The sequence below is a fragment of the Olea europaea genome, chromosome 10 (assembly GCF_002742605.1).
Source record: "Olea europaea var. sylvestris chromosome 10, O_europaea_v1, whole genome shotgun sequence".
Classification (NCBI taxonomy): Eukaryota; Viridiplantae; Streptophyta; class Magnoliopsida; order Lamiales; family Oleaceae; genus Olea; species Olea europaea.
The window spans coordinates 1,773,806-1,784,429 of NC_036246.1; the positions used below are offsets into that span (position 1 = coordinate 1,773,806).

Here is a 10,624-nt window from a genome sequence, read left to right on the forward strand (position 1 = left end):
CTCCTTTATATTCCTCGTCCAGTTTGAAATATAGTTTATGCGACTTTAGCGGATATGCACACGATTTTAGCTCCGCCTCCTCTTAGATTTTAGAACTTAAACGGAAAAAATAGTGGAAATTACACTGCTACCGGTATTTAAATTTCATTCTGCAAAAGTCGGGTGCAAAGATTATTTAATCAAAATTCAGGTTTGAAATTAATAATTAAAAATATATATCTACAAACCCTAGTCTAAATCAATTTCCCTCTTTCCATTCTCTCCCATCTCTCTCGCTACTCTATCCGTTGAACTGCCGGAGTCCACCACCCACATCAAAAATCCACCGCCTTCAACTGCCAGAGTCCACCACCCACATCAACAATCCACCGCCTTACTCATGGTGGCAATCATTCACTGGCTCGCTCAGGCAAAAGCACAGCATCTCGATCTGAAATTTTCTCCTTTAGGACCATTGCCCGGAGCACCGTTGTCGGTGCTGCTGTAATGAAGAGGAGGTGTCACGGCGAAGATACACCAAGCCGCCAAGAAGCAGATCCACTGCGCCGCCACACATTTCCTTTCGCGAATCATCCCGAGTTGCAGTGGTGAAATGACGGTGGCGGCGGCGAAGCAGCATCTTCACAGGAGAAGCAATATACCAGTCAGCACGAAGCAGATTCGCTGCACCGTCGCGAAGCAAACTCAATCCGGCAACTATTCACAGGCGAAGCGCTATACTAGCTTGGTGTTTTGTGGTGATGGTGTAGTGTTTGTGTGGTGGTGGATCTGGCAGTTGTGTGGTGGGTTTGGATGGTTTTTCTTGTGGTGGTGGTAATGGTGTTTACATGGTGGCTATCTTGTGGTGGTGGTGGTGCTAGTGCAGTGGAGGCGACGATAATGTTGGTGGTGGTTGTAGGTGGGACGGCGTGGTGATGGTGCGGTGGAGGTGGCAGTTGCATTGGCGGTAATGTTAGTGGCGGTGGTTGTAGGTGAGACGATCTGGGGTAGAGATGTTTGTTAGTGTTTGTGATTGTGTTGCAGGTGACCACGGTGGTGGTCGTCAATTTTTTGGTGTTGGTATTGGCGTTTGTGGCGATGGTGACGGGGTGAAGGCGATGGCCAATGGCGGTGGAGGTGGTGGTGGTATTGTGGTGGATTGGATTGGGTGCTTGGTGTTTGTGACCAACTATTCAGTGCCTGTGACTGACTATTAATCCGTAACTTTCAAATTCGATCATTTTATGACTAAAAAACTAATCTGTGACCATCAAATTTAAAAATATGTGACTTGTGACCTATAATTTTTAGAATTTGTGACCAATAACATAAATTGTGACCTATAAAATCGTTAGATAAATTGTGATCTGTGACCTTGAAATAATCTGTGACCTATCAAAATTTTGATTTGTGATCTTGAAATAATTCGTGACCAATTAATTTGATGATATGTGACCAGTCAATAAATCTGTGACCTTAATTGCAAACATGTGACCATTAATTGTATTATTATGACTTTATTATATTCAAGTAATAAATATTTTTAATTAATTAAATAAAAACCTGATTTTTGCATTAGTTAAACTTAAAACATGGTCTTTGAATTGTGTATAGTTAATACATGGTTTATGAATTTTTCCCGAAAAAATATCTAGCCATAAACAGTAAGCCCATCCAAATTTCTTTGGCCCAAGTTCATCTCATTCATAGGTCCCCTCCTTTCTCAAACTTAAGCCCTTCCAATTTTATTTTATATTATTTTGGGAAAAAATGACACATCGCACTGTACTGCAATCATCTTACGTGGCATACATGTGGCGATTAGTGATTTGATGTATGTCACGTAGAACAACTATGATAGTAGCGACTGCAAATATTATTACTCTACTGAAAATTACGCGAGAATAAACCAACTTATGTACTCCCATAATTTATTTGATTTTATGTAACTAAAACACAACATCGGCCAGAAACTCTCCAACAATTAATAACATTCCAAATTGCTAAATATTTTACCAACACAAATTTGTAAAATTACTAATACCCAACACTTAATCTATTTTAAGTAATTGAACACAAATAAATTGCTATTCCAATGAATTCAAAACAATTACAACCAGTAAACAATTCAAAATCATTTTTCTGAATCTTAAGGTAAAATGAAAATATTCATTTTTTATTAGTCTGTTTTTTGGCTATTTATATAAGTAAATTCTATATTATTAATTTGAAGATTTGATAACATAAGGGACAGGAAATTCGTGGGAAAAAAAACCCCAAGATAATCATATAGGATGCTTGTGATATACTGTCGTGATTTTTACATTTTTTACCATGCATGAGGATACAAGCGTTTGAACTGCTTAATTTGCAGTTTTATGAAAGAAAAAAAATTGCTACTTAAGCTTACCTGTTTTGTATCGTAGCTATCTCGTTTAAGGCATATCAAACTCTATTACGACGATGTATTTTTAATTTTCAAATCTGATACACACTATATTGTATGGCACCACGTGACTATGATATGCAGTGAGATCAGCAAAAATTTGTCTCTTTTTAGGTTATTGGTTTTTTACAATTCTTAATGTTATGTACCATGTCTTCTAACTTGTTGCGACTTATTCATCAGAAATTAAGTGCAATGTCAAGTTACAAGGACTATAGCAATGTATTGTGATATCAATGAACAGAGGAAACCGCCTCCGATGATAAGCAAGGTAATCTTTGCACACCAATGCGAAGTCGTCGATCCCCCGAGATGTTCTACCTCCACACGAGACTTACTATTGTCTCGGTGCTCTACCTCAACGTGAGGCCGTCTCCTCCCCTCGGGGCGCTCTATCTCTACGAATGATCGTCGACTCCCCTGGGGGGCACTCTACATCTACGTAAGATCATTGACCGACGTGAAATTGCCTATAGGGTCATCTCAACACTAAGTCACAAAATCTCGGATGAATTGACGAGAATACATGACGGTTACCTCAGACCCAACTTCCGAGCGGGAAGTTAAGATCCCCCACTCAGAACGTGGAGATGGTGGGGAGGCCAACGTGAGACACATGGGCACCACTACCACCCGACTTCTGACACCTATAAATACCCCCGAGGGCGACACAGGTATGGAATATAGCATTTTTTCCTAGTCATCTAAATTTCATCCTCATATTTCCTAATTTCATTTACTGATTATCACGCCGTAGGTAAAATGGGGGAGAAAGCCCCACCCTCATTTCTCAGGTTCCACACACCCAACGGAGTAACAGGAACACCAAACGTCATCAGGTAGATGAAAAGGTATTATTCCCCTACCATCTCATTGGCGTCGTCCGTGGGAAGTTTCTTCCATTGAACACCAAAGCCATGTCAAGAAGTGACACGCGCTTGAGAGCAGCAATGACGGAGACAGAATCGAAATCAATCGCTAGGGGCCCCATCCTGCCATCGCCGCCACAGTATATGACACAAAACCAGTTCAGCGCCTTGGAGACCCAGCTAAAGGCCATGATGTCCCTCTTGCAGAATCAAACACGGAGAGCAACCCTCCCTCCACATTCGGTGGAAGCTGCGCCGCCATCCCAGGAGGCACACTTAGAAACTCCGCCTGTCATCCAACCGGTAACTATAGGCTTGGGGGCTTTAGGGGTTATGGTCCTATAGCTTAACCCGATCTGGAACGGAGGATGGAGGAGATCATGACGCAGAAAATAGATGATGAAATATCAAAGAGAAAGGATAAGCATAGGCAGATGTTCATAGAAGAGGACCCATTCGCTCCTGAAATCATGGCAGTCCCCTTGTCTAAAGGCTTCAAGCAGCCTATGATAGGAGCTTATGATGGGGTCAAAGATCCACTTAACCATCTCCGGAACTTTGTGGATTTAATGAGGCTCTATGCAGCACCTGATGCAGTGATGTGTCGGTATTTCCCCCCGACCCTCAGGAGAGAAGCTAGAGATTGGGTGGCAACACTTGCCCCCCGATCTATCCAAACATTTGATGAACTTTTCAGGAGCTTTGTGGCCTATTTCCTCAGTAGTAAGAGAAAGAGGAAGACGACCATCGGGCTGATGCAGATGGTCCAGGCGAAGGATGAGTTTCTGCAAGAGTATTTGGCTAGATTCAGCCAAGCAACCCTTGGAATAGAGGATCTTCAAATGTCAGCAGTGGTGATTGCGTTGATGAACGAAACTCGAAACCAGGCCTTCAAGATGTCACTTTCCAAAAACCCTCCAGAGTCAATGCACGACCTATTGAAAAAGGGATTCAAGTATGTTGATGCCGAAGAAACGAAGAACGTCACAAAACAACTCAGAGAGGGATGGAAAATGGAGAGTCACAAGCGAAAGGCGAGAGACGAGCTAAGATCTACCAACAAAAATAAGCTAAGGAGTGAGCACACGGATAAATGGACCATCCAAGACTGACAAGTCAGGCAAAAATGGGAGGAGCCCAGGACGTTCGCCCCTTTAAACACCCCGCGCGCGAAGCTATTGATGGAGATACAAGATATGAAGGAGCTTAAATGGCCGAGGCCCATAGCAATGCCACCCGACAAGAGAAACCAGGGCAGATATTGTCATTTCCACAAGAATTAGGGGTACGATACAGAAGAGTGCCTGCAGCTAAAGGAGGAGATCGAGTGTCTCCTGAGACGAGAGCTCTTGGGCAAATATGTGAGGACAACTGGGATAAACAAAAAGTGGAGGACTGCCCCCCACCCAGGGCGAGAGTGATAAACGTGATTGCAGGGGGATAGCAAAAGGTGGAGATTCAAACTCGGCAAGGAAAAGCTACGCGCGGTCTCTTTGGATTTGTTCCATCTAAAGGAAAACGAGGTTTAGCTAGAATATCACTTTTAACGAGGAGGATTTGGTAGGCGTAGCACACCCCCATGATGATGCTTTGGTGATAGTAGGCGACATAGCTGATTTCGACATCAAGAGGGTGTTGGTTGATGGAGGAAGCGCTACAAATGTACTTACACTGGATGCTTTTTTGGGCTTAAAGACCTCTCATAACAAGTTGAAAACAGTAAACACCCCATTACAAGGCTTTGGAGGGGTCACGGTAATTCTGGAAGGGACTATGGAACTCCCTGTCACGCTCAGCACATATCCAACTGCTGTAGTAATTGTGACAAGCTTTTTAATTGTAAAAACTCCCATGGCCTATAATGCGATCTACGGTCGGCCATTGCTGAATGCAGATGGAGCCATCCCCTCAACCTACCACCAGGTCATGAAATTCCCAACCAGCTGGGGAATCGGGTGTGTACGAGGGGACCAACAAGCATCCAGAAAATGTTATGTCGATAGTATATCAGTCAAGGGAACACCATCGATCATGATGTTGGAGATTGAACCTCCGAAGGGGTGGATCGAACCACTTGACATGATTGAAAGGATCTCCGTATCAGAAGGATGAGAGTTTAGCAACGGGGATGGTTTGTAATCTGGTGAAAAATGGAAGTTGGTAAGGTGCTTGACAGATAACCTAGATGTTTTCGCATGGAGCCCGAACGACATTACTAGGATCAGCCCAGCCATCGTTCAGTATCGCCTCGGTGTCCTCCCTGGAGCTAAATTAGTGAAGCAGAAGAAAAGAAAGCTCGCTTTTGAAAGGCAGGAAGTAGTAAAAGCAGAGGTGAAAAAGCTACTACAAGCTGATTTCATTCAGGAAGTACAGTATCCCAAGTGGCTGGCCAAGATTGTGCTAGTAAAGAAGTCTAACGAGAAATGGTGCATGTGTGTAGATTATACCGGGCTAAATAAAGCATGCCCGAAAGACTCATACCCACGCTCAGCTTTCTAGATGCATTTTTCGGGTATCATCAAATTTCAATGGCCGAATTCGACCTGGAGAACATGTCATTTATCACATATTTTGGAACATATTGTTACACAGCCATGCTATTTGGCCTGAAAAACGTAGGAGCAACCTACCAAAAGATGGTGAATAGGATTTTTCGAGAGAATTTATCGGGATTGTCATAGGAGCTTACGTCGATGACATGGTGGTAAAAAGTATCAATGCCATCAACCACGTGGCCCGCCTACAGAAAGTATTTGACGTAGCCCGACAGAATAACTTGAAGTTCAACCCGGAGAAATGTGTTTTTGGCATTGCCGGCGGGAAGTTCCTAGGCTTCATGATCACCCAATGAGGAATTGAGGTAAACCCTAACAAGATACAGGTAATACTGGAAATGAAGAGCTTCACTAGTAAGAAAGAGGTTCAACGGCTGATAGGGCGCGTGACGGCCCTTAATTGCTTTATGAGTCGGGCGATGGATAAATGCTACCACTTCTTTAAAGCCATGGTGGGCTCCACCAATTTCGAATGGACTCAAGAGTGTGAAAAATAGCCGAAATCCTTAAAGAAGTCACTACAGCAACCTCCTATCCTGGCTAGCCCATGCCCGGGTGACGTACTGTATCTCTACCTCGCAGTGTCACCATGAGCAGTTAGCGCCGTTCTTGTGAAAGAAATCTCAAAGGCACAAAAGCCGATCTACTACGTCGTCAGGTCCTCAAAGGCGCAGAGACAAGATACAGCCTAGCCGAACAGCTGGTGCTCGCGTTGATTGTTGCAGCGAGGAAGCTTAGACCTTACTTTCAATCATATACGGTGCAAGTAATGACTGACCAATCCATCAAATAGACCCTACATCGATTAGAAACCTCCGAGAGGTTGTAGAAATGGGCGATTGAAATAAGTGAGTTTGATATTGAATTTAGGCCCAGGACAGCCATCAAAGCGCAGGCTCTGGCAGACTTCATTGCTGAGCTCACCATCCCGACAGAGCCCCCAGAAGGGCAGAAGGCAGATTGGAAGATCTTTGTAGACGGTTCCTCAAATGCAGAGAGATCAGGAGCAGGTGCCATAATTATCGGACCAGACTCCGAAGAATTAAAAATACTCGCTACGCTTTGAGTTCCCTGCCACCAATAACGACAACGAGTGTGAGATGGTCATCATAGGCTTGGGTTTGGCAGCAGGGCTGGGAGTGACTTCAGTTGAAGTATGTAGTGACTCGTAACTAATAGTTGGGCAGGTATCGGGAGAATACGAAGCGAAGGATGAAAGGATGGAAGCATACTTAATGAAAGTAAGGGATCTGCAAAGAAGGTTCACAAGCTTCAAGGTGACGAAGGTCTCACAAAAAGATAATGAACATGCAGACATACTAGCAAAGCTCGCATCGGCCAACCCAAAAAACTTACTTCGGACAGCGAGTGTGCAAGTCCTACAACAACCCAGCATTCAGCGCTGGGCTGAGGTGAAGAATATTGAACACGAAGAAAGTTGGATGGATCCGATAGTCAAATATCTTGTAGAGGATAAGGTACCGGAAGACCCCTGGAGGAGAGGAGATTGAAAGCTCGAATAGCTTCATTTACGATCATCGATGGGCAGTTCTACAAGCGGGGCTTTACCATGCCATATTTAAAATGCATACGCCCCACCGAAGCTAAAGAGGTACTGTTTGAGGTCTATACCGGGACCTGCGGTAACCACCAAGGGGTAACATCCCTTGCCTTCAAAATTCTACGACAGGACTACTATTGGCTAACTATGAAAAAGGATGCCAAAGAGTTGGTACGAAAATGTGACACATGCCAACGTCATGGAAATTTGATCCATGTCTCAGCCGAACAACAGGTAGTCATATTTGGGGTGTGCCCGTTTTTTCAGTGGGGAATGGACATTATAGGACCTCTACCCATGGCCAAAGGGTGGGGGAAGTTTTTGTTGGTCGCCATCGACTACTTCACTAAATGGGTGGAGATGGAGCCACTGGTGACCATCATGATAGGAAAGATACAAGGCTTTGTGTGGAAAAATATAATATGCCGGTTCGGGATACCTAGGATATTGGTGATGGATAACGACAGACAGTTTGATAATTCTAGCTTCAAGACCTTTTGTGCAAGTTATCACATCGATCATAGACTGACCTCGGTCGCCCATCCTTAATCAAACGGGCAAGTCGAAGTGACAAATTGAGTCATTCTTTGGGATCTGAAGACCAGATTGGAAAAGGAGAAAGGGCTATGGGCAGATGAGCTGCCTAATGTGCTATGGGCGTATCATATGACTCCACGAGAAACGACTGGGCAAACACCATTCAGACTAACCTTTGGGATGGAAACAGTAGTCCCAGTTGAGATCCTAAGTGAGACTGGTAGGATTAAAGTCAAGCAACCGGATGACACGACAACTAGAAGGAAACTCGGCCTGCTTGAGGGGGTAAGGAAGAAGGCGGTAATTAAGATGATGGCCTATAAACGAAGAGCCACTGGGTACTTCAATCGGAGGGTGAAACCAAGAATCTTTCAGCTAGGAGACCTCGTTTTAAGGGATGCAACAGTAACAGGACACCCCCAGGCAAAGCTCAGACCAAACTGGGAAGACCCGTGTGAAGTAATCCATAGCCTGGGGTAGGGAGCTTATAGCCTGAAAGACATGAAAGGAAGACCACTGGATAGGCCATGGAATGCAGAGCATCTCAAAAGATAATACCAATAGACTTCAGGATAGGTGCATAGGCTATGTTCTTGTAAATACAGTAGAATATGTTGCGTTTTTAATTCACTCCATGTAACGCCTCACAAAGGCGCCTTTAGTTACAATTAGTTATCATGTTTAATGAAAGACCTTGGTAATGGCAGATGATGATGGCGATAAGGAAGGGCTAGATTAGCTAAGACGTCCCGGTGCCCCTATTGAACTCAAGAATCCAAGTATTTTTTATGCTAACATGCAGTCTTGAATCTCCCATGCTCATCCCGTAAGGACATGCAATTGACATAGCCCATGCAGTTAGGCGGAGAGCCTTGAAAAGTCAAAAATTGGCTAAAACCCTTAATCGCTAAACACCTCTCCTAACGGTCGGAGAGCTTTAAAAAGTCAAAAATTAGTTAAGGCCCATAACCGCTAGACCCCTCTCCCGATGGTCAACATAGCCCACGCGGCTAGACAGAGAGCCTTAAAAAGTCAAAAATTGGCTAAGGCCCTTAACCGCTAGACCCCTCTCCCGACGGTCGACATAACCCACGCAGCTAGGCAGAGATCCTTGAAAAGCCAAAAATTGGCTAAGGCTCTTAATCGCTAGACCCCTCTTATGATGGTCGACATAGCCCACGTGGCTAGGCGGAGAACCTTGAAAAGCTAAAATTGCCTAAGGCCCTTAACCGCTAGACCCCTCTCCCAACGGTCGACATAGCCCACACGGCTAAGCGGAAAACCTTGAAAAGCCAAAAATTTACTAAGGCCCTTAACCGCTAAACACCTCTCTCGACGGTTGACATAGTCAACACGGCTAGGTAGATAGCCTTAAAAGACCAAAAATTTGCTAAAGACCCTCGATCGCTAAACCTCTCTCCCGACGGTCAACTTAGCCTATATGGCTAGGCGGGAAGCCTTGAATAGTCAAAATATTGACTAAGGTCGCCGACCATTGGAATCAAGCCTAGTATGTGCGAGAGGAATGTCATTTGCCCATGCTGTCAAACGACTAAGGAAGGAAAACAATGCTAGAAAAACAAGTTAAAAGAACGATGCGTTCAACATTAATAATCGCTAATAACATAGCATTCATATAAAAAACATGTGATGTGCTCTTGCCAATACTCCGGACAAGTAGGGAATGATGCTACAAGTATAAATAAAAGGCAACACAAAAAGAAGGGGACTAACAAAAGGTACTATCACTAAGCCATGCTTCAACTAGAAGGAGAATCACTGCCACTGTCGTCTCGTGACGAATGACCAAGTGACCTGGATGGTTGAGCCTCACTCTCCTTCCCCTTACACTACACAAGGAACTTATCAAAAGCTGACGGGTCAATAGAAGGGTGCTCGGTTAAAATTCACTCCTTGGTTAGTTTAATAGATGCCACCATCGCCTTCTCCCTATACGAATGCAAGGCCCTGACATAATCAAACGATGACTTATACTGCTCCACAAATGCCTCTAAGTCCTTAGTATACTCAACAGAGGCCTTATACCTCTCAACCACCTCTTTCGGATCACGAGCCAATGCAGACTGCAAATTGTCATTCTCTGTCTCCTGCTCGCGGGCTCGAGCTTTCGACCCTCTAGAGATTTTTTCAAGGAAGCTATCTTTTTTTTTGTAATGATGGGCCTCTTTCTTCTTTTCTTCTACAAGCGTCTTCAACTCTAAGCCCTGATGACGACTTGATTCAGCAAGTCCGGTCTGAAGGGCAACCACCTAAAGGATGAGGAGACAATGAGAGAGTCGTGTGGTAAAATTATGCTTAAAAGATAAAACCAACATAAGAGAAAAATGGAATTAGAAGCATACCCTCTAGAGATAGACCGTCGCAGCCCTCTTACTGTTGTCTGCGCTACGTCCTGTGTTCACGAAATATTTCTTTTCGATTTTAAAACCCACCGCAAGTGTACGGTTCGTTAACAAGTAGTAAAATGGACTATGAGTCCAAGTACCGTTCCCACGAGGATTGAATTAACTCTAATTGTACCAATGTGACCTTAACCGAATCTAATTTAATGAAAATTGGGTCTAATTATGAAAAACCCTAATTTTGGGGGAAATCCCCAATTTGAAACCCTAATTGCAAAGAAAACCCTAATTTCAAAATTGGAAACCCTAATTTC

The 10,624-nt window shown here is 43.9% G+C and overlaps 1 protein-coding gene across 1 annotated transcript; it reads left to right on the forward strand.

Annotated features, from left to right (window-relative positions):
• Positions 1 to 4,504: 4,504 nt before the first annotated feature.
• Positions 4,505 to 5,793, forward strand: LOC111400126. Its single transcript, XM_023027565.1, has 3 exons — positions 4,505 to 4,711; positions 4,828 to 5,354; positions 5,460 to 5,793. Exons 1-3 carry the CDS (start codon positions 4,505 to 4,507, stop codon positions 5,791 to 5,793), a joined length of 1,068 nt encoding a protein of 355 aa, XP_022883333.1.
• The last annotated feature ends 4,831 nt before the right edge of the window (positions 5,794 to 10,624 follow it).

Excerpts from the sequence above, each read along its gene's own strand:
- LOC111400126 (XM_023027565.1), top strand. The coding sequence starts at position 4,505 with ATGGCCGAGGCCCATAGCAATGCCACCCGACAAGAGAAACCAGGGCAG. Across the intron at positions 4,712-4,827 it reads GCCCCCCACCCAGGGCGAGA|AATATCACTTTTAACGAGGA; the intron begins GTGATAAACGTG and ends AGGTTTAGCTAG. Across the intron at positions 5,355-5,459 it reads GAGATTGAACCTCCGAAGGG|GTGCTTGACAGATAACCTAG; the intron begins GTGGATCGAACC and ends GAAGTTGGTAAG.